Source organism: Protopterus annectens, chromosome 16.part0 (genome assembly GCF_019279795.1).
Source record: "Protopterus annectens isolate FY-2018-M chromosome 16.part0, PAN1.0, whole genome shotgun sequence".
NCBI lineage: Eukaryota > Metazoa > Chordata > Ceratodontiformes > Protopteridae > Protopterus > Protopterus annectens.
In genome coordinates, this window is record NC_056750.1 from 827,372,587 (window position 1) to 827,397,182 (window position 24,596).

The 24,596-nt window shown below is 38.7% G+C and overlaps 1 protein-coding gene across 5 annotated transcripts in view; it reads left to right on the forward strand.

Annotated features, from left to right (window-relative positions):
- The window catches only part of LOC122790683 (LIM domain transcription factor LMO4-A), a 139,497-nt gene that overhangs the window by 77,247 nt on the left and 37,654 nt on the right, over window positions 1-24,596 (forward strand). The window contains exon 1 of one of the 5 annotated variants that reach the window (XM_044058221.1): window positions 151-468. The exons of 1 other annotated variant lie outside the window; for it this stretch is intronic. Coding sequence is in view for 3 of the 4 variants with exons in the window: in XM_044058217.1 (XP_043914152.1) it covers window positions 7,827-7,887 (61 nt within the window). In the remaining variant the exon portion in view is untranslated. Of the gene's footprint in view, window positions 1-150; window positions 469-1,731; window positions 1,766-7,811; window positions 7,888-15,746; window positions 15,807-24,596 lie in introns of those variants that run through there. 3 more of the 5 variants (XM_044058220.1, XM_044058217.1, XM_044058219.1) reach the window with 3 other exon arrangements.

Consider the following 24,596-nt stretch of genomic DNA (forward strand, 5'->3'; position numbering starts at 1 on the left):
GCCCCTTTTTCTCTCCTGCACAAGCATTTGCAGGCCAGCCCTCTCGCGTGACGTTGCCCATGCGCGCTCCTCCTCCCCTGACTCCTGCACAAGCCCTTGCGGAGCAGCCCACATGCGTGACGTTCACGGTCGCTATTTAACATTGTGTTTTGGCTCCTTTCAGACAAACGCTTGTAGAACTGGAATGCTGTTTGTTAGAACAAGTTACAAGTACTGATCGAGCGGAAGCGGGCGCTGGGGGTGCGTGCCAAGGGGCTGAATCTCGAGCCGGTTTAGCAGCAGTGAGGATCGTGCAGCTCGGAGCTGGGGCCGTTTGAGAGCGGAGAAGCGCTCTTTATTCCTATATATTTCAGACTGATTACCGGCGTTTCAAATCCCGATTTTTTTTTTTTGCCGGGGCTGGAAGGAATCGCTCGTCGACTCTATCGCTGCCAACACCAGTTTTGTACGGAGAGTGACTTGTGCAAGGTAAGCAAAGTTCTATAATGTTCGCATTGTTTTTGGTACTTCGGAGTCGAGTAAGCTAATGACAACACCCCCTCCCCACATAAACAAAGTCAAATACATATTCCATCTCGTTATTTCCCTCTGTTCTTTACGTTTTGCTCAGATTACTGCCAGGGCTGAGAAGGAATGGAAAGAGGAATTTCTAGTTGGATCACTTTGGACTGCCTTAAATTCTAAGCCCGTCCTGACATCCAGCACTCCTAGTGGAAATGTAAAAGCTGCTGCATTGTGTCAAAATGGTTTACTGTGTTGACATCTGAATCGTTCTTGGAGTTCTTTGAGAAAAGCTGCAGAATAGATCATCTGTTTTTTTTTTTGTGAGTAGAAGCACAATTAAACCGAGGGAATGGGAAGGGTAGGTACAGTTGCAGCACTCTTTGGGGCCAGAGTAGTTAATATTTAGCAGACATAAAATTTTGCTTTGTAATAAAATGCAGCTACAGAAATACTGTCTATGACTAATGACAATATTGGAGGTCAGGACACTCAAAACCTTTGAGGTTGGTGGGTAAAGACTAACATAGGCACATTACATCCATGCCTGGCTACTGCAGCAGTCATGCTGTATGCATGCTGCTGGCTGAACAGGTCATGGTGGGTAGGGGCATCAGTGTGCAGACACATCTGTGTTGCTGCCCCTTCATGTTTGTAGCAGGTTTGGGACCATTGCTGTATTTCTGAAGCTGTCAGTTTTGAGAACATGAGCACTGCTGGAAACGTGTCTTCCCTTGGATTTACTGGATATTTAAACCAGTTTTTTACTGCGCCAGAGTTTTCAATTTTTAAACTTATAACTACATTCCTGATGTGTGATTTGGCGACTTCGAATGTATTTGATTTCGCCGCCTTCGTTTCGTTTTCTAAAGTGATTTCCAGGTTTGGCTAATGGGTCCTGAAGTGATATGTAACCCAGCTCTGGACCTTTCAAACTGTCATTAGAGAGCTAGCTGCCCTTGAGACAGCGCTTCTGCTTTTCCGGCTGTTCTGGAAACAGCCTTTTCCAGCCTGGTATAATAGTGCACTAGTCATGGCTAAGGCAGCCCTTATACATTCCTGCACATCGTATGTTTTGTTATGTTCCTCAACACAGTTGTATGTGTTACGGCCTTGTTAACTAGGGTTTGTACCCACTCGCTCAGTAGTGTTTAATAGTCTCCTAGCTACACTCTCTCATGTAGTAGGTTCGTGTTCATTTGCACTGAGAGCTGACTGAGAACCTTAGCCTGATCTAATAAAAAGATGACAGTCTTACGGGGAGGTACGTATGCATGCATTAATTTATATGTGAATCGAGCATGATTAGTAGCTGTGTGGGAGAAAGAACCTTAAGAAAGGCACTCCTTTGAAGTCGTTTTCTGTTATTTCACTCTTGCTAATAAGACGCAGTTTTTGTCTATAAAGATCAATTATGTGTTGGTAATAGAATTTTTCAGTAGCTGTGTATTCTTAAAACTAGCACACTTGAATTCCTGTCACATATTTCCACTTGAAATATTATTAGGGAGTATTTGTCCAATGTTTATAGCATTAGCACTGACATTTTAGTACAGTAAAAGTGTTGACTTGCTTGGAAGTTGACACACGAATCTCCGCAATACCCCCTATTGATTTATTTTTTCTATAACATTTTTTTCACTTTTTAATAATTGTACGTATACTCTTAAAACTTTCTTGCAGTTTCAATTGGAGTATATGTCATAATCACTGAGATTGGGTAGTGCTGTTAAGCATATTTTTAATAATTATTCTACTGTATATTAAAGGCAGAATATTGTTTGGTGCAGAATTTTTAACTCCTTACACATTCTGTCTGTAGGGAAAGACTTTGCAGATTTCTGGCATCTGCTTGGAAGTTCATTTGATATTGTGCACCTTTGGATATAGATTTGGTTCCCCATTTCAGTCCCGCTTATTCAGGAAAGTAATCATGAAACCTTTGTTTCATTCACTTCTGTGCTCGTGTTTCAGAATTACCTGGTGATGACATGCACTTATTTTGTGTGACCTTCTTGCTTTACTGTAATAAAGTAGTGAAGAAAGGTATCTTATTGCTAGCCTGTCTCTACTGCAAAATGCGGTATTGTTTTTCATTTTTTTTCCATTCAGAATGTAATGAACAGCCACTTAACAGCTATAGAGTGAAATGCAGACTGATGCTCTGCATAATTTATAGAAAAATGGCAATTATCTTTTTTGTGCACCTGTTCATTTTATGCTGAAATTCTTGGAAAAGCTGTCTGTATTATAATCAAGTTTAAACTAACCAAATCAGCAAGAAGAACAGAGAAAGCAATGACAAATATCTCTGAAAGACAGTTCAGCAGAACAGATGTGTGGTGCCTCTAAGCATATCTTAAATTCATTAGTTTTTTATATTCCATCGCTTGCATTTAATGGAAAGGGTAGATGATTTTGCAGGATTGTCTTGCATAAAGTTGTGCCTCATTATTTTGAGCTGTGTATAATGAATCGCTTGTTTTTATCATTCAGTACAAAATGAGTGTATTAATGGTGAGGAAGGTATTAATAGCCTGGAGATGGGACTCCGTGTGCAACTCTGAGCGAAGTACTTACCCAGGTGATGCTTCTAAATCAATTATGTAAAGAAGCAGTTTTACTGCGAGGGCATAACTTTATTAAGTAACATAGGATGTTATTTATTTTGGGTTAGTAATCTTTATTAACTGAGATTTGTATGTATGGGGGAGTACAACTTTCTGCTTATCAGAAAAAAAGTGTCCTAACAATTGTTTGTGGATTAGGGTATCATCTTTAACTGTGTGCTGAAAATGGGGAGAATCTTACTCTTTTAAAGCATTTTAACATTCTACAGCAAACACAGGCTTTGCTGCTTTTCCTCCGTGCTTGTAGGTAGTTGAGAAGATAGTCCTGTTAAGGCAACATGCAGTTGTAAGATTATAAAAATGTGATTACCTTTGTGCAGGCAGTTACAGGTACATCTAATGGCATATGGTTAGCTAAGTGACTGTGTCAGCTACATGAGCTGTCCCCAACACATTCGATTTTTATTTTTACATGTGAAAATTCACATGCAAGTACTGGGGGCACTTGCATCTGATATGTGAAGTTAAGTGAAACTGTTTTGTGCATTTGCAGTACATTCTTTCAGCACCTGTGGCATTTGTGGATGGCTGGTGACTCTCTAGCTTGTCCTCTTTCTGTTTTGTAGACATTGCTGTAGTTGACTGCTAAACTGAATGTGCAGGATGTGTGTCTGAGTACACCTTTTAAGCCTTAGAAATGATGATTATACGTGTACAAAGCATATATTCAGAACTGGGTGCAAAATGTGTTGTGCTGTGTGTGATATGTTTGAGCATGCACTACATTCACAAGTTTGCTCAGTTGATTTGCATGAGCAACTTTTGTGCAATGCTTATAATTTTTGTTTTGTGCAGATACATGATAGTTGTGAGCTGTGGTGATGCACAATATAGGTACACCTGAGCAGTTCTGTGCTGTTTTCTTGGTGGATTCAATGCTTATAATTTATGTTTTGTGCAGATACATGATGGTTGTGAGCTGTGGTGGTGCACAATATAGGTACACCTGAGCAGTTCTGTGCTGTTTTCTTGGTGGATTCATTATCATTACTGATGTATGTGCCATGCAGACTGGTTGGTTATATGCAACATCTGATTGTTGTATGCAACATCTGATTGTTGTATGCAACATCTGATTGTTGTATGCAACATCTGATTGTTGTATGCAACATCTGATTGATGGTTTTAATATTCAGAATGAATTAACATTTTTATGTCTTTCTGATTGTTATAAAGTAGCCATGTTTACACATTTTCTGGTTTTGTAGACATTTTTTGTTTGCGTATGGAGTATTTGCGGTATTGAACTTAGAGGTGTGAAATTACAAGTGTAAGAGTGTGCCCTGTAATGTTTATAACAGCAATGCAGACAGAGTACGTACGGTTGTGCCCTGTAATGTTTATAACAGCAATGCAGACAGAGTACGTACGGTTGTGCCCTGTAATGTTTATAACAGCAATGCAGACAGAGTACGTACGGTTGTGCCCTGTAATGTTTATAACAGCGATGCAGACAGAGTACGTACGGTCTGCTTTTGTAATCGCTTGTGTGGAGAGTGCATGAGGGCAAACAGGACTGTTTTAATAATATAAAAAGTTAAAAGGAACATTTTGGTGCTGACTTAAGAATGCCGATGGAATTTACTTCATTTTTTGATTCAGATGTTTTGCTTTTTTTATTAAATTGTAGTATGTTGATTATTTTGCCTTCTTTCTGGATCCAGTTTAAGTTGTAGTGCATTAGTTACACTCTGCCAGCAAGCACATTTGAAGAATCTTTTGTCTTTACCAAATTCAGCTTTGATAAAGCAAGTGATGCACAAGGAAGTCCATGAAGACAGAGCCAGGTTTTTCCTGTTTTAACATTATTGACACACAGTAACTGCACATGCAGTGGATGAGATGACATCATCTGTGGCATTCACTTACCTTCTGAGCTCTTGCCCACCATCTCTCTTTTCGTTTTTGGTATTTTGTAGGCTTTGACAGGTTCTGTTTCATCTACAGTTATACACAGCAGCATTTGTCTATGTGCCAGATCTCTGCTGGCTTTCTTCGCCAGGTCTGACTAAGCATGGTTGACATTGCATACATATTCATTTTTGTGTACATCGCAAATTTGCAAGGCACAAGGGTCCCATCAAAAAGTTTTTCAAATTCCTGAAACTACAGCAGCATTTTTTATTTCATGGTGTGACAGCATCACTGTGTCAAGTGAGGCTAGCGGCAACTTTTTGGGACAGTGAAACCTGATTTAATGTTGGTCGATGGGAGACTTTAGGGGGCAGTGCAGGACTTTGTTTTGAGGCATTGATCCTGTTCCGTGCAGGTTTTGACATCATCATTTCATAAAACAAACTTAATCTTTGTAAGACATTCTAGACAGCAGTTCTGCCTTTTTTTTTCTTTTAAACTTCATTCATTTCTGCTGATCTGTAGTTCTGTTGCACCTTTTAAAAGATTTGTAGAGGAATTCCTTTGGTCAGCAGTTAAACTCCTTACAAATAAGTAATTGGCTTATTTATAGATGCATTCAACAATCGATGTACAAAGAAATGCTTGCACCTTCCTCTTTTTGCACTTCCTTTCAGAATGTGTCCTCTTGTATTGTTTTCTGCAGTAAAACATTGTTTTCTTTCCTTGTGTCATTTGGGTAATACAGACATATTAAAGGCAGCAGGAATATTTTTCTGCCATGTCATCAGAAGTCTAACCCCTCTGTGTGTGCTCTAGTCCTGTATTAAATGGTTCCTTTATACTGAGTAATGTCTCATGTGTTTCATTAATGCAGGCTCTTGTGCATTTACTTGTCTGTAACTATGTAATGTGATTATTTTTTAGAATATATCTTTAATAAGTAGAACTGGTAAAGTGCAGGTGTTTGACACTCCATCAGCTGTGTGACTCTTTGCATTTGTTATTCCGCTCTTTTACAACATGCCACTCGCTAGGTGCATAGACCTTCTTCTTTGTTCCTTTCCCCAGTAACTTCTTATCTATGTGCCTGATGTCATGCAGAATGGATTTACACACAACCACCCTGCAGTACCATCGGCTTATTCTCCTTTATGCCATATTCCTTTTGAGACTGTTCTTAGAGGCTTGGAACAGGTAAAGTTTATCTTTTTTAAATAGACACATACTAGAAATATTCCTGGTAGTAATTCCATTCCTGGTAGTAATTCCATTTTCTCTGCAAAGTTTTCTTTCTTCTTCCAGTCTGAGGATCATCACCTATGTTATTCCAGTCCCCGTTTTTGCTAGTTTTCTCTCTCACTTCCAAATGGTTATAGAGCAGAATTCATAACTGAAGCATCCAAATAGTTAACATTAACTGACACTTCTCATTACTTTTGTTTTAAAGCTGTGACCTTAGAAATGTTTGTCAGAACCAGATAACCTGGTAAAACCAAGTGGCGTGACTCATGTACATCACGGGTGTATGTCTGAATCAGATAACCTGATAAAACCAAGTGACTCGCGTACATCACGGGTGTATGTCTGAACCAGATAACCTGGTAAAACCAAGTGACTCCTGTACATCATGGGTGTATGTCTGATGTACATTAATCTTAAAGCCATACTCTGTACTGGGGTTGCATCTTTCTAGAAACTGGTGGACACCCTTTTTCAGTTTAGTAGTGAAGCTTCCCAGGTGACCAGTTTTGCAGAATGTTAATGTTTGTTGATGACAAACTCTCAACCTTTGGTCAAATTTAATCCTGCTTATGGATTTGTGGGACTTCTAACTTCATGATAAAACTTCAGTGTGGTGTTTTCATCAGTCCATCTGTCATGTATATTGCTGCATAATTAGTTTTACTGTTTTTATGTAGTGTTACTAATACGCCACCCTTTTAAAGAGTAATGCCATAATGGCCTTGTATAACTAGATCCCAAATGAGCCGTTTGTATTTTGGACTTGTGTGCACTAACGCGTTTCTGTTATTCAGTATTTACTGCATCAAGAAAGTCTTCAAAGATTAAGAATGCATCCGTATCTTGATTTTAATGAGAACGTATGTCTTCCAGCAGTTATTTTACCAAATTTAATTTTAGCAGTACTTGGTGTTTCTCCCTTGCTATGAGCCAAGATTTCATTTAAGATTTCCTATATTGCTAGTCTTATAGTGCAATCTTTGAAAAAGCGCAGTAGCCGTTAGTAGTAGAATCCTTTAAGGTGATAAGGTGAATCCTTTAAGGTGATAAGGTGAATCCTTTAAGATGATAAGGTGAAGTCTAAAACTTGGGTAGAGATATTGGTTGGAGAAGGACAGGAATTTCAGTAGGAGGGCATGATTCCGGCCCAGGAGCATTTGTCCCATCAAGGGGCAAAATAACTGCAGATCCATGCAGCCTGGCCCATCTAGGCAGACAGCTTGCATTGCACTAACACGAGAAGGCAAAGGTTTTTTTGTTTGTTTGTTTTCTTAACTTTTTGTAGATGAGAATGTCTGCATAAGATTTAAGAGTCGGGAAGCATACTCCATTTAGAGGAGGAAATATGATATATTGGATTATTTGGCTTGTTTTTGGCGTAGTAGATTTTGGCTTAATCAAGAGGACTCAACTGGTGATCCAGTTTCAGATAGCCGTCAGGGAGGGTTGAGCATGCTCCTCCCAGTGGAGAAGGTATTCTTATTGGTGTTCACAGTGGAGAAGTGTTGTCCATAGAGAGGAGTAGCCCTTCGACATAATGTGGAGACATAGGGAGAGGGGGAAATGAGCGTAAGTCATTACAACCCCAGTGGCAGCATGGATGAAAGTTTGGTCCCAGGAGTCCCTAATGATGCTGATCAGCTCCAGCCCTGGCAGAGTAAGTCCACGGAAGATTGGGGGGGTAGGCCTGGCACAATGCCATAGTCCATGGTTAAGACCTTACCATGATAACTGTTTATGGTGAATTTGCATGCTATCTTTGCATCAGCTTGTCCATAGCATATTTTTTATACTATGTGCTGTTTAGCATAATTGTTTACTGGAAAGTGTTAGAGTGTGTGTGTTTTTTTGTTTACCTTGTAATCTGGATTGAGGCTGTAAATGTTCCACAATAATTGGTTGTCTTATCCAGGTAACAAATTAACCAGGTTAAAAAGTAAAGCAGTCATTTCGTTTCCTGCTGGTGATTAATTAGCAGAGATAAGTCTTGTGATATTTAACTTATTTAACTTATTTAGGCTATTGGAGTATTTTTTCATTATTTGTTTTTCTTTCATGGTCTGTCTAGCACAGTCATAAAGTGCTTTTACACCTTTTATCATGAAATGGACCTGGTCTGGTCATAGTGGGTCTGTTTGCTACTACACGGCTTCTTAAATGTCACATTGGTCTACAGTTATGGATGTGTGTGCTGCTGTCATTGTTAGATGGCTGATCTGGTACTTCTATGCTGAAAAGTTTTTTTTTTTTTGTCTGAATGTCTTCCGTTCTGCCATCTGTTACCACATTTCAGGTATCTACCTAGTTAAAGCCAGACCCAGACAGTATAGCTGTTTTAGTTCTTGTTTCAAGGTCAGCTGCACCTGCACTTTTCCTGTAGTTAATTTGGAAGGCATTTAACCCTCTGAGCTAATGTTACCATACTTCTCCACCTCTTAGAGCAGGAAATCTGGACAAAGCCTTAAATAATAGGGGGCCAAAGGCCCAAAAATAGGGACAATTTTTAAATATTGTTCTTAGAAACTTAGAATATTCATAGAATAACAGGTTTTGCATTGGCATGGATTTTCTGAGTGGTATGAAGTCTGAACATCAATGTAATTATTTTCTGGCTTCAGTCCTCAATGAATTGCCAATGATTTGCCAGAAAACCACAATTTTATTGAGAGAGACCAAACATATGAGACAAAAATCTGGACATTCTGCAAAAAATTTGTACATTTGAGAGGTATGTTACCCACTGAGCTGGTATAACAATTGTAGGAGCGATTTGATGTTTGAGAATTTGGGATTGAAGTGTTGCACCTGATACAGGCATGGCTGCATGCTAACTCACATGATCGCCATTAGGAACACCTCCAGCTGGTGTGTTTCTCACTGTGAACACGCATCTTGTGCATTTGCCTGACTTGAATATGTCAGTGATTTATACCTGTAGCTTGCATATCTTCACCTCTGAGCAACACCAAGAAGTTCAGAACACAGAAGGCAGAGAACTAGCTAAACCCACCAGACATGCCAGCATAGCAGTGTGCATGTCCAGCGATATCAGTTTGCTATGATCTCTGTATTATGTATCTCTGCATGGGGGGGGTCATGTAATCTAGTCATGATGCATTTGGCTTGCACATAGTGGGAAACCCATTGAAGTAAACGGAAGGCCTACCTTTTTCTTGCTGTCTGATTTTCATTGTTCTTGAAAAGGTTGTTAGTATCGCCAGTTAAAGCTTTATTCACTTGGATCTGTGGGTTTTATTTCAGGGACTCTATATCTGACCATGTCAGAATGTAAATAATATGCTGTCTGTAGGATCTATATGTTCCTATGACCAGTTGGGAGGGAATGCTGTACTTTATTTGTTGCTTTTAATTTGTATGCTGTTTCTTTTATATTTGATATTTCCGTTTGTGTATCTTTTGCTCTGAATTTTATTTTTACTGCTACCTTTTATTATGATGTATTGCATTTCCTCTACAGAGCTGGCATCAAAATTTCTCCAAGTGTAATATTTCTGTTCCCTTGTAATCAGCATGCACATTCCAACCTAAAAGCATCACCAGTCTGATCTCCCAAGTCTTTCCTTTGAGCCTTGAATGGAACAGTACCAGCAGCCTGTTTACTGGTTCTTATTCTGAATGTGCTGCGTGTATAAAATTAGAGAGTATAAGAAAGTTTTGTTTTTTCCCCCGTTGTCTTTCTCAAATCGCTCTGACTTTTCTCAAATCGCTCCTACTTTTTTGTTTCTTTTGTCTAACTGTTCTTGGTGTTACATCAATGATTCTTGTGTTAGTTGTACTTTTGTTGTAGGGACATAATTGTGAGGAATCGAAACACAAGATAATTTTTCATGCACATGAGATATATTTATATTGTTTGTTAAGCCCCGCTTGACTGAGTTGCACATCTGTTACGTGCAATATGAATGTTACTGATTCATCACTTGCATGTTGTATGTCTTTAGAAGAGTTTCATTGAGTTAGGCCCCATGCTTTGTCAGATTTGTCTACAGATGATGCATTATGTATTTCCCATTCTGGAATTTGTGTATGTTAAACCTTGTATTCACTTTCTTGCTCTATTCCCTGAATCATGTGACTTGTACACAAACCACGGCATAACAACAAAGCATAGCTTGGTTCTTATACCTGAAACATCTATAGCGATAAGTCTTCCCCGTTATTTTATATTTCCCAGTATATGGGCATACAGTAAATCATAGCACTAAATGAAATGGTGCCTTGTACCAGAAGTGTACATTCTACCTATGTGTTGCATGTCTACTTAATTGTTAAAGTATTGTTGTCAGTTAACTGGATATTATTGTATCTTGCTATTGGCTGAGATTGTGTTTCTCTGTTGTAACCGTCTTGCCTGTATTTTTAGAAAGCATTTTTGGGATTTGATACATATTTGCAAATAAAAAGTACTAGAGGATTGTTTTTTATTTTGTAAAATCGGTATTTGCATTGTATAGTAACAAAAATAATTACAACTTGGTTTTAAGCACACATGTAAAGCCATCTAATTGGAAAGTTCAGAAAAGCTGCATCTCTTAAATCTGTACAATATGGAAAAAACTTAAATGCTACTGAAAATTAAATTTGTAAATATTCAGTAGTTTAAATGTGGGGAAACTCAGAGATGCAAAGGAAACCCGCATAGTTAGTTTTTCATAAATGATACATAAATTAATGCAAAGAAAGACCTTTGTGATGGATGTATTGTAATTTTGTAAAATCTGTTAACTTGCTTCTTGTTGAGGGTGGGGGAGGAAGATCAGCTACATGTTATCTCCATAGTGCAAAGTAAATTATTTTGCACTGATCTACACTAATGAATTTTTTATTTCATGTTAAAGTAAATAGAACAGGCTGTGACTAAAAGGGGCCTACATACCTGTAAAACAAGTGAACAGTTTTGAAGAGACTTGAGAGGGAAAGGCCCTGGCAGTCACCGACACACAGGTTAAAACAGCCCTATCCAACTATCCAAAGCCAAAAACAATCTCAGTGGGACCGGAAGGTGTCCCAGGCTGTGTCTTACAAGAGCTCCAAAGTGAACTAACCCCTCACCTAAACACACAGTTCAAACGCAGCTTCTCTACAGGCTACGTACCCACAGAATGGTGCACAGCAACAGTTATCCTACTCCACAAAGGTGGCGCCACAACGGACCCCGGGAACTAAGGCTATGGAGCACATCATCATGGAACTCAGTAACAGAGACATTGGCGCCTCCCAAGGCGCAGTCCTAGGACCCCTTCTGTTCAGTATATACTTCTCAGAGGTACAGGCAAGCATAGGAGGACTTTGGCTGACCAAGTTCGCAGACTGCAAACTAGGGGCCATAATTGATTTTCTGGCTGATACAGACACCCTCCAGAAGGGTCTCACTGAGACGGATACCTGGTGTCAAAATCGTGGCCTCAAGCTGAATGCCAAAAAGTGCATAGTCATCCCCTTTGAAAAAATCAAAGTACCTGTGAACTACCACATAGGTGGTAGTCCCCTAAATATAGAAAAAGTAATAAGGGATCTGGGGACCCAAGCAGATAGCAATCTCTCCTTTGATAATCATATTGCCAAGGTGGTTAGAAAATCCTTCTACGTGGCCCACCTAATCTCAAAAGGGTTCGCATCCGGAACAAAGGAGGTTATTTGTGCCTCTCTACTCATCACTTATTAGACCCATTATAGAATACTATGCCCCATTTGGGATGTACCTTGGAAGACCCCTGCAACAGCTGGAAAGACCACAAAAGTACCTTACCAAGAGGATTACTGGCCTCAAACAGATGACTTATGCAGCCCGACTAAAGAAACTCTAGCTGTACTCGGTTGCATACTGCTTACTCAGGTGATCTCTGCTTGACATACAAGGCCATGTCCAACCCAGAATTGATGGATATGCTCCACCTAAAAAAAATAATGATCCCGGAGAGCCACACACTCTCTCTAGGGATATAAAACTTATGACCATGATAAATAGGATGTGCTGGAGGGATAGATTCCTGACTTAGGGACTCCCCATGCTTTGGAACAAGATTCCAGTATACATCCGGCAGAGCCCCTCACTAGCACTCTTCAAGAGAAACCTTGACAGGTGGATGGGAAACAGAAAATTTACCCCAGGGATCAATCCAGTGGCTCTGCTGGACAGAGGCACAGGGAACTAATCTAAGGGGGTGGCGAAAGCCAACACACTCTGGCTAGGCTTATAAATGCCCTTGGGCAGATAGGTAGGCTAAGATGGCATTCCGTCAATGACAGGTAATAGTAGCCATTGGAAGCAGCAGTCTGCTCAGGAATTTTACAGTAAATGAATACAGGAACAAAAGCTAAGCAAGTTATGCAGAAACAAATGTGTTTCAGGCTCTTGGGAGGAAATTCAAAAAGTGTTATGATAGTCCGTGCAGGAGCCCAGCAGAGATGTGAAAGACTTGCTTCATAAACACCAAAAATTCCAAGTGACAATAATGGTGTATATTTATTTTTGAAGGAATTGCACCTAGAAATGTATTAGTGGCTAGAGTCGGGTTATTCTTTTAAAATACAGATGTTTAAGTCCCTGCATTTTAGGGAGGGGCTAAGGGAGATGGTGGTTATCAGATGCAGTGGCTTTGCAAAACATTGTGCAAAGGGTGTTCAAATCGTATTTTTATACATTTTTCCCAGTCTGAGGGACTAGTTTAACTGAGATTGTGACACGCATTGTTGAAATAAGCTACCAAAATCAAAAGGTTCAACAAGCCAAGCTATGTCTCCTGGGAGACTGGTACGTTTAATGCAGTTGTACTGGTTGGGCAAGTCAAGGATCAGGTACAACTTAGATTTGCAAATGTGACACCCAGAGTTTTGCAGCCTTAGGCCTGCTTTAGAGAACTCTTGCCTCACAAAAATGGAAAGCTGTCAGCCAAGAGAATAACTGTTTAGCCCATGTTCTTTACAGAATTAATTTCTGTACTAAATCTTATATGCATGCTTATGGAGCTGACCAAAGAGTGTCCGATCTAGTTAGCAGTTCATAAGTAATAAGTATTTTTCCATCTAAGACCATGTGCCGTGTTGCAAGGTGGGTCTGGGGGCTTCATACTTTTCTTGCTTCATGATATCGGAGTAGAAAAATGTTTAACCCTTCCTGTTTTGCGATCTTATTTTACTTTTCCCAATATTTTATTTTTGTTATTTGACACTTTGTATTAATATGCAACATATTTATATTTATATATATATATATGTATATATGTATATATATATATATATATATATATATATATATATATATATATATATATATATATATAGTGTGTGTGTGTCTGTGTATGTGTGTGTGATATATATATATATATATATATATATATATATATATATATATATATATATATTTTTTTTTTTTTAATTCTCACATTTTGTTGCACAAAAATTTAAAATATTTTGAAAAAGTATACTTTTGTGGTACATATTGCATTTGCATGGCTGTCCCAGCTAATATATAATGGTCTGGAGTTAATGTTCAAAATATGAGGTTGTTAGAAGCAAGGCCGTAAAGGTATTCTGCACAGGCTACATGCCTGGAGTGCTGCAGTGAAGATGAATGGGTGGAAACGACCCCCAAGGGAAACTTCATGTGTCAGTCTCTCATCATTGTGGAGCTAACTGGGCACTCTGGTCATTACTTTCCATTTTACAAACTAAATTATTTTTCCTTTTGCTGGATTGCCTTTTTTTTTTTACTTGTATGCAACCTGTTTGACATCATCATAGTGTCTACGACATTGTGGTCAGCCGTACCAGTTGGATGTCAAAGTAGCTAAAGAAATGAATAGTTGATGGTGAAAATTCCTGTAAAAGTTATGTCTGTACAGTCCTGTTTTACTGTTAAAATCCGGTAATAACACGTCCTGTAATTATAGTCTAGAGATAAATGATCACAGATAATGGGTAAGGTTTTCCTTTATGGTAAATTAGATGCACAATGCCATAATTGGTACTTTCAGATGACCTGAAGAATACCTTAATCTGTTTTGGCTGATAACCTCACAAGAAAAGTGCACAACACTTCTGCTATATTGTGTGGCGGTGCTGAAGCTGGCAGTGAGCTCGTTCATATACTAACAGAAGTATCACAGCTATTGCTTGAGTTGTTAATGTCCCAACCCAATTCATTTTAAGGGCATTTAGAGGTTTGTTTTTTTTTTTTTTTTGTGATAATGACTCTGTCTCTAACCTTTGTACTTTTACATTTTTCAGATCTTAAGATCAACAGTGACAGTTTCACATCCCATATTTTGTTTTCCCACTTACCAGCATTCACTTCCCTATACTCTGTCGGCTTGGGCACACTATTTTTACTTTATACCCTTAATGATTCATGGGAACTACCATGTTAGATAAGTTGCTATCTGGCTGTGGTAGGATGAGTCATATGATTAGCGTAGGCTAACAAATCTGGGGTATGCAGTAAGACATTGGCTTAAATGTATACAGGATGACACTGTTAAACATGCCTAGTCTGAAAGAAAATATTTAAACGAATCACATGTTTTAAGAAAACAGCAATGCCAGTAGTGAAGACAGCTAAGGTCCTAATCCTGCCGTTGTTTAAATTTCTACAATACTTTACTTTGTTGGAGCACTTTTTTTCCCTTTGAAGGCAGCTGTACTATTGAACGTGCTAGTTGTGCCAAGTGAATGACTTGATACAGGTAGCAGCTGAATTCAATGCAGGCTAGAAGAGCAAGTGAGGTGCTGTAGGGGTGTCCATGTGAGTGTGTTCTATAGATCTCCCTTTGCCGTTTCCTGAAAAGGTTGCTCAGCATGACTCTGAGCTTGGCTTCTGTTAGCATTTATTCCTTCTCTGTCTTAGTATAGTGCTTTTCCGAAGGTTGTTCATACCTCTCCACTGTCCCTGATTTTCAGGGACGTCCCTGATTTTGACTCAAATTTTAACTCTGTCCCTCTTAATCCCTCCTAAAACTAGTGACGTTTGGAGGAAAGGTGGTGAATTACACTTAATGAATAATTATAATAATTAAGAGTTATAAACTTCTTTTACTTCAGAAAATGTGTATTAATTTATATGCTCTGATTCTGTCAATGTTTCAAGTTAATAACACTAATATTTTAAGTGTCCCTGATTTTTCCTGGACTTGTCCCTGATTCTGTTGAAATTTGTCCCCAACTGGTTGAGATGTCTGAGGTTGTTGCAATGTGCAGATTTTGCTGGAGAGAAAAATGATGTGGAGAAATATTTATTTGTGCCACATAAGGTAGGCCTGCTGAAAGCAAAACGCCCTCTTTGGAGCATGACTAGGAAGTGGTATTAATTTGAATGCATTAGGTGTTGCGGTATTGTGTCGCCTCACAGTAAGATGTCCTGTTCGATTCTCAGCTAGAGCGTCTTCTGTGTGGAGACATGCGAGAATGGGCGTACCTTCGTTAAAGGTTGTGCGTCAGGGCCGGCAACTCGGCATGTAAAAATCTACTGCCAATCATTAGCAGACCGGAGTTCCGCTGTGGTGACCCCTAACTGGGAAAAGCCGAAAGACACAACTATGACCATCATGCTGTATACAGGTGCACATTTCTGAAAAGGAGTGCTACCGGGATTTGTATTAGAAAAGCATTTTGTGCTGTAAAATTTAAACTATTTTGTGAGCTGTGGGTATTTGTCGCCACATATTTTGATATAGTCTTCATACTACTCAGAGGTCTGGTCATGGCTAATATTTGAGAAACAAGTCTACATACCTGTGTAACAAATATTAAATCAATACTTACCTGTGTTTAGCATGTTTCTCAGTCTTGTCATGGGGAGTACTGGTACTAATTGATGCCATTTGCGGTTGGCACCAGAATACTTTGCTGCAGGTAGCATTCCCTTAAATGCACAATGCAGAAGTGTCAGACACAGCAGGCTTGTGTAAGATCGGTATAGGATATTTTCTACCAGAATGTCTAATTTCCCAGTTTTCCATGCTCTGTAATGAAGGCATTCTAGCAAACAGAGTCTCACTGTTAAGGGAGAAGTGGGAAGTGTGTGGGATCTGTAGAGACTTTTTTACTAGATATTGTATTGTAATTTGAGCGGAAGGAGACTTTTTCAGATCATCTTTGTGGCATGTGCAGCATTTCACACAATATCAGGAAGTAAGAATAGATCCAGGTTTAATCCAAGATAATTCTTGTTTGGCATGCTGTTCTAGGAGAATGTTGCAAGTGTGGCAATGGTTTACCTTCAAAGCAGTGGCTGGCTTTTCAATTCAGTTTGCTTCAGATCTTATTTCTTGCTGTTCTGTAAAGCCAAATCCACATGTGATAATTTGGGTCTCCGTTCCCTGCGAATATTTGTCACATACCTGTATGCAAAATTTAAATGGCAATATAATATGTAAGTTCACTCAAGCTTCTGAATTCTTGCCTAGTATTTATAGTGGCCCACTTCATGGACGTTTTGGAAGTGTTTAATGCATGTGACAGATGCCTGTTTTTATTTTATTGTAGTGATAATAATGGTATGATCCAAGGTTTTGGACAGTCTTTAGCTAAACCAAGCACAGCACTCCAGGAGTATAACTTGGTAATTTGTTCAGATGCATTGGTCATTTAGAATATGCTGCTCAGAATCCCAGGCTTGGCTTGCAAGTAGGGGATACTTGAGTTTTTTTTTTTTTTTTTTTACCCCTAGGACTTTTGCAAAGCAAGTATTACAATTTAGTTTGCTCCATATTTATTTAGCAATATTGTATATTTATTTAACAGTATTACTGTCCGGTTCGATTCTCAGCTAGAGCGTCTTCTGCGTGGAGACATGCGGGAATGGGCATACCTTCGTTGAAGGTTGTGCGTCAGGGCTGGTAACTCGGCACGTAAAAATCAACTACCGATCATTAGCGGACCGGAGTTCTGCTGTGGCGACCCCTAACCGGGAAAAGCCAAAAGACACAACAATAACTGCAAAGAAAACAACACGTTTTCCAGTGCAGTTTCAGCACCCAAATCATCTGTTTCGGGTACAAATTGCAGTTGAATGTCAATATCTGGCAAGAGAACCAGTTGTTAATATCTTTGAACTTGAAAGTATTTAAAAGTACAAAATGTTTGAAAATGTATCTCTTCCAGTGATATATTTATTACTTTGTGTGAACCGCTCTCCTGATATAATAAAATATTTATAATACTCTCATCAATCCATCTTTAAAGTGATAAAGTTATTGTACATGAAGCCAGTCATTTTGTATGATTCAACAGCAAAGGGTGCAGTGTTGACACCTGTTTTTCAGAAGTTACCCATGTTTTGCTTCATTGTGTAGAACTGCTGACTTTCTGCGCTTTTGAAAGTGCGGTACCAAGTACCCTCACATTGACTATTTGCTTTACCAGTGGAACGGATGGTTGCAGAACAGCTGTAATCTTCACATTTATAATCTGTGCAGGCGAGACATAAGCAGAAATATCGGGTTCATTGTCTGGAAGGTATCTTTATGTTCAATTTTTCTCTCTCTTTTTGAATCACTACCTGTCTTGGTATATTCTGATGCACATTATGGTTTGCTAGTAGAGGTATATCTGCAGCAATGGGAAAGTTCATGTCTGGTGTTATGTCGCAGTGCAAGAGACACTCTTGAGTACATAAGGATGTTTTTAATACAGAGAAAGGATAGCCGCTCCAAAACTAGGGTGAAGGAATGGAATGTATAGGATGGATCAGTTGCATTGATCATACAGCCGAAAAGAATTTCTCCCTTCAGAGAATGGGAGATAATTTTATAGCCCAGTTGGGACACTACCCGGTTACCAAATGTAAATTAAAAAAAAATAATATTTTAATATTGACCAAAGATTAATATTTTGCACAAAATATTGAATGGCCAATATTCATTAAAGCAGTTTTGCAAATTTGGAATAATTTCCCTGGACACAGGAATGTTGCCATTTTGTTTTAACTACCCCATCCTTGCACCCTGGGAGGTGGGGGGGCTACCATATTATGTATTTCTTACATTTATCAAGATGAGTGTTTTTTTTTTTTTTTTTGTGATTCCTATGTGTGATCTTGTACTGGGCTACAGCTTTCACCATTACCTCGTGGGGGGAGGGTGTATACTGTATTGTTAAACATTGTTTTATTCTAAGTGAGTAAGACAATGTGCTGTTTTTGTGGGGAGTAGTGAGTAAGATGACACTTTTCGTGGTGAGTATAAATATGGAAATGTTACTTGTGTTTTAGGTGTTCCACTATGAAAAATGTTTAAGTGGACAACTAAAAAAGTGGGCCTAGGAGCAGGAAAGTTGTGTTACTGAGATGTCAGACCTTCACAGCACAATATGGGGCAAAGCCAAAAATGGGATATACCATCTCAAAATCAGGGACATATTTTAGAAATTACTCTTAAACTTAGTTGCTAGACTAACGGGATTTGCATAGTATGCATTCTCTGAAACTTCAGTGTCTATTAGGAACTGCAGTCCTCACAGATTTGACAGAAAACCACAAATGTTAAGAACTAAAAATGCATAAAAAATCTAGTCATTCTGTGAAATTCTGGACAGTTGAGAGATATATAAGATTTGTTCTTAATCTACCAAATGTAATTAACTGTTTTGCCTATGTCTCAAGTGTGTACATTTTATAACTTTACTGGAGCTTTTCTCCTTGGGTCTTTGCTGAAAAGGGCTCTTACCCAGTTAATAAATATCTTAAATAAGTGTGTCACAGTCACGTGTTTGATTATTGTGAACACTAATGAAATGGATACAATGAAATAACTTAAACTTTGACACTGCTTGCTGATTTAAAGGTACACGCACCACTGCATCCATCTTTGTAGTGTATTAAAAGGGATCCTTTTATATATACAGTAAAAGTAAATTACTTAGTTTCTCAACTCCAGTTCTAGTTACATTTTCGGAAAATGGTCCTACATTGTGACATTAATGTCATGAGTTTATAATTGTGGAATGTTTGTAAAATTTCCTTGTTACTTTTTGTTTGCATCTTTATTTATGACTGTCAGGTTTGTACAAAGCTGCACGGTATTAATATGTTGTGCAGGGTGTACTCCCACACCGTAAGGATATTGCCAAGTGTCCCTTCTCAACCCCCATTTTCCCAAAAATTAGTCATGTATTTCAGTCATAAACTCTCTAATCTATTGTTCCACATTGCTTACCTTCCCGGTTTAAAGATGTGGACACAGTAATGTTTTTTGCTTGAAATAATTAGGATTAGTTGATATTTAATTAAATATTGAGCAAATTGAGGAGCTGTTCCTGTTTTCATCAGCACAATGAATGCAATTTTTTTTTTTTTGGTGGGGGGTTGCTGCTAAATTCCTGCAAATGATGTCACTGGGTATATAGCTTGTAATAATGTCATGGTGATGAGGGTGACACTCAGAGTTACTAGAGAGACAGGAAAAAAAGAGACCTTTACAGAACTGAACAAGGTTTATGAAATAAATATAAACTTACTATTTGCCTTCCCAATTTCAAAACTCGGTTACGATGATCCCTTTCAGTTACCTCACTGAGATTTGCCTCAATTATTAGATTATATTATTAGATTAGGTCAGGCAGTGGGGTTGTACTGAAACAGACAACTGCTCTTTATAGCCACTGTCTAAAAAATTCAAAAATCTCTCTTTTTTTAAGCATTTGACATTTCCCTTGTAGTACCTGTCCGTTTTTTAATCATATCTGAAATACCAACCCAGTTCCAGCTCAAATTATGAAACATTGCAGATATGCTGCATAAAATAGCTCACTCTCGGTGTAAACAAATGACAGTTGGCAAACTAAAATGAGGGAGTGCTTTATTTACTGTTACATTTCTCTGCTTACATACTCTATATTTCTTTGTAAAAAGCATTTGCACTGTTAGCATTCAAGTACCTTTTTATAAATGCAGTGTTCAGATCAATGTCTTGTCTGGAAACTGCAGATGCTTAAAATTGCTCATCTCACAGTAGAGCAGCTGTTCGCTGATGTCGGCTCAGTTTTTACAAGGATACCTGTTAGGAATTTGGATTACAACATTGTGGCATGGTCTGTGCCCCCCCCCCCCCCCCGAAATTCAGAACACAGCTGCTGATGTGCACCTCCTTAAAAAAAAAAAAAAATATCCAATAGTCATAAACTCTCATCCAACAGCTTTTTTTGGAACTTTGGCAAGGCTGAGAACAAACCTATGTAATGCAGGACAGGAAACTTATTAAACAGAGTGTGTGTCTTGGCGACTGATACCATATGTGACCTGAAGGAGTTGTAAGAGCATGCACATCAGTTGAGGAGTATGGTCTCTTGTGGCCGTCTGTACAACAGACTTTATCCAGCAGTCTACAAAACCTTCTGCCTGATTGTTTCTTTGGTCTGTGGATTGCTCACCTCTGTTATCTCTGCTTAAGGTTCTTCTGCCATTTCCTTAGCGTAACAGCAGTGGTGAGTTGTAATATTAGTTGCAGTGGTGAGTTGTAATATTAGTTTTCCCCAAAATGAAAGCTGGTAAAGCAGCACTTTGTGCAATCCTATATTAAACTCTTTTTTTCCTCACATTTGTTTTTCTTATCTAAACACTGTTGTACATGTTGACAGCTATAGAACATCTTATGGATACACACTGGTTAAACCTATGGGAAGATATTTTACATTTTTTTGTTTACATATTACTTCATTTAGTAATATTATTTATCTAAGTAGACCCTTGTTTAATGTTTTAATGTAAGCATGGGATGGCACCATAACTAAAAGTAGAGGGAGGAGATAAAATTATGAAACGCAAATGCTGAAATGAGTTATTTTCTCAATATATTAACTCTAAACTATGTCACACATTTTTCTTTTGTTGAACGTATGTTCTCAATGTATGCAAAACCTGTGTATGTGACCTTCTAGGAACATTGTAGATGTGGATTTTCTTTGGTTAATGTTGACTGTTCTTTTTATTGCAAAACATTGTTTTTAATTTTGTACTGGGACTTTCTTCCCAGGCCTAAAATAAATAATAAATTAATTAAAATAATAAATAAATCCTTTGAAAAATAATGTCTTTTTTATTTATGTACTTATTTAAAATATTGGCTTTCATGTTTGAACTTATGAATTAAAAGAATGCGTGAGGACTCCAGGCACCACAATATGTAGACACCATATGAGGTGAGACTGCGGAACACAAATCTTATACCTTAAGTTTATCTCCTCACCAGCTCTTTCTTTCCTAAATGACCAACTTGGTCATCTGGTCTTCAACATTCATTTAGTTGCCATTGCTTGGCCAGAGTTCTCTTAGATCAACAGACTCCCCTAAATCTTTTTAGTGACCTTGCAACTGCACTTACAAAGGCAGATAATTCTTGGCTGGAAACTCTAAATGCATTTACCTTTTTGATACTAACTTTAGCCTTGCTTTGTTTTCATTGCGAGACCTGCATTCTCTCAAAGCAAGCCAATTTTAGACACCTTCCAAAGTATTTATCCCTTCCTAATGTCACCAGCATATATTGGGCTTTGAGTGTTGTATGATCTCATTGATACCTTTCCAAGCATATAGAATTGTCCTCTCCCTTCTGAAGACCATTTGACCTTACTGGGCTTCCAGTACTGATGAAAGCCCTTCGTTATCTCCTAATTAGAGAAGCTAATTAGTGCCCTACAAAAGCCAGCTGCGGAGCGGAATCTGTAATGTGTGCACCTGCAAATGCAGTTAGCGTGCTCCATTGCCTCCCACCCCAGTTGCTTTGTTTGCAGATCCCTTTCGTGTCATTATTGTAATATCTTTTCCTCAGTAGTCATTTTATCTCTGTTCACCTTCTCCCACTACGTTCTACCTTTACCATTATCCCTCCTTTCTCGTATACCGTTCCTCTTACTTTTTTCTGGTTTACTTTTCATATATTTTTGACTGCTAAGTTAATGCAACTGTTTATCATGTCCCAGTGGAGTGCAGTTTACATTTGGTGATTGCTTAGTTTTAAATGCTTTATCAGTGACTGGTTATCTTTCATTTTACACTGATGTGTTTTTTCTATCCTGAAGGCATCTTGTTAGACCTGGGGTAGTGTGACAGAGTTCCGGTGGGACTGGGGGGGGGGGGGTTGGGGGCTACCACTACAGCATGATGAATTTATTTGGTTTTTGTATCTGGTGTCCTCAGTATAATGACTTCTGGCTCTATAAAGGCTGCCCACTTACAGCTCCATCTACTTCATAAAGTAGCTCACAGTTGGCAGTCATGACAGTTGTAAAGCGATCCACACCAGTCTCATGAAATGGGAATATATTTTTTAAAGTTACCCTTCTGAATAGACCTGTAAGACTGCAGGACCCTAGGATGTGAAGTGGAAGTAGTCCCCCCCCCTAAATTGCACCCCCACTATGAGCCTTTATTTAATTTGGTGGGTATTTTGCTCATTTTGTGTTTTGAGCTTTTAATGCTACCCGATGTCCCGAAAAGTCATTTTTGTACTGCAGTTGTAGAAGGAATTTTCAGCAATAATGCATTTGCTCATACAGAAGTACTCAAATATGTTTTATGAAAATCTGGAAGAATAAAATGTTTGCAACTTCAAAAATTGCTAGCTTGCATTTAGTCGAATATTTTGTTCTGTACCTTTTATTTTTTCAATATTTTAACTCCAAGAGTGACAGTATAGTCAAATTTTAAGAGTAATATTTCACAGCGCAAAGAGCTTTATCCTTTAATCCTGTAGTTTTAAATATTTTTTAGCAGTTTAGCCATCCAGAGTGTTTTCTATTCCAAAGTTTTCTTGGAGGGTCTTTCTTTAACGCCACCTATGTACACCTGCCCCTGCCTGTGAATGAGGTCCTTGCAGTTCCTGCCACTCTGTAAAAAAAGATTTTTTCTTCCTGCCACTCTGTAAAAAAAGATATTTTCTTCCTAAGCTCTCCTTTGCTACATGTGCAGTTTTACTGTGGCAGTGTAAACACATCACCATGCTTGCAGTTACACGTGTGGTGTGGCATTGAGTAACCTTAATTCCTTAGACATTCTGTGGTGTAGCAGGAACCATGCCTATACTATCACTGAGGTTAAATATAGAAGGCCACGGGGTGCTTCATCTTTTCTTCCCCTACTTTAGTGTTTCTGGTTTTGGTGGAATTAGTGTCCAGAGGGTGTCCAGAGGGCATCAGCAGCAGCACCCTCGGATACAGGTTACCTAGGATACAGCACCCTCGGATACATGTTACCTAGGATACAGCACCCTAGGATACCTTGAACCGGTAGTACAATCATAAGGCTGAGATCCCTGCAAGTCAGTTAGTCTGATAGAATTCACTAGTTACTCCTGAAAAGGAACTTTAGTTCCAAGTGGGCTTTTCCAGTTAACCAATTAGTAAAAATAGAAATACAAGGAAAGGCGTGCCTGCCACTTTTTTTTTTTTTTTTTTTTTTTTGCCTAGCATTTTGCCTAGCATTTACATTTGGTGTATCGGGTTTTTTGAGCAAATATGAAAGTGTTTAGCTTTCATTTGAATTCTGACCTCTTAAGGCTAATGCAATGAAAATTTTACATTATTGTGTTGAAGTCTGCACATATATAATTTGATGACAAATTTTGTTGTAGGTACATAGGTAAGCACTAGGATAGTTGCCCTTGCAGGCCATTTTAAGCCTAGTCAGATTTCCTTTTTGCTCTCAAATTAACCTATCCCATTTGGTTAGAGATTGGCCTTACCCATCCTATGGTAAGTAAATGTTTGTCTGAGAACAACTGGGATCAAGCTGTAGATAATTTGAGGGTACACGTACATGGAATAAAGCATTTAGGAGCTGCCTCTGTCTGTTAGTAGTACAGGGGGCAGGTCTGCGGTAAATTTTGTTCTCATCCATAGATTCAAGCTGAGTTTGAATATGGACATGGATGAACTTTGTTTTATATGGACGGAGAATCAGTTCCAGAGCAGCAGCATCCTCTGCAAGATAGCCCTGTCCCTCCAAACTATTCTTTTGTTGCAGAAGAGGTTTCGAGCCCTAGAGAGAGTATATCAGATTCCATTTGACTTGCTGATGAGCAGTAAATCCATTAGCATTGGGTCTGAGGAGGCGTTGTATGGCCAGACACAGATCACCTCCTTAGCAGTCTGTAGGATACTGAGTATAGTGATAGGTCTTTGAGTTGTTCCATGTACGCATGTTGTTTAGGCCTTGTATCCTCTTAGTAAGCTTTATTTGTGGGCATTCCAGTGGTCGCATGTGGCTTGACAGATAAGTGCCAAAGGGAAGGGGCATTATATCTAATGACTGGCCTAATTGGGGCTGAGTAAAGGGGGGGGGGGCAGTGACATCCTTAGATCTCAACACAATCCCTTTGTTTGAGCTGTGCAATATAGAAGGACTTCTTACGACAT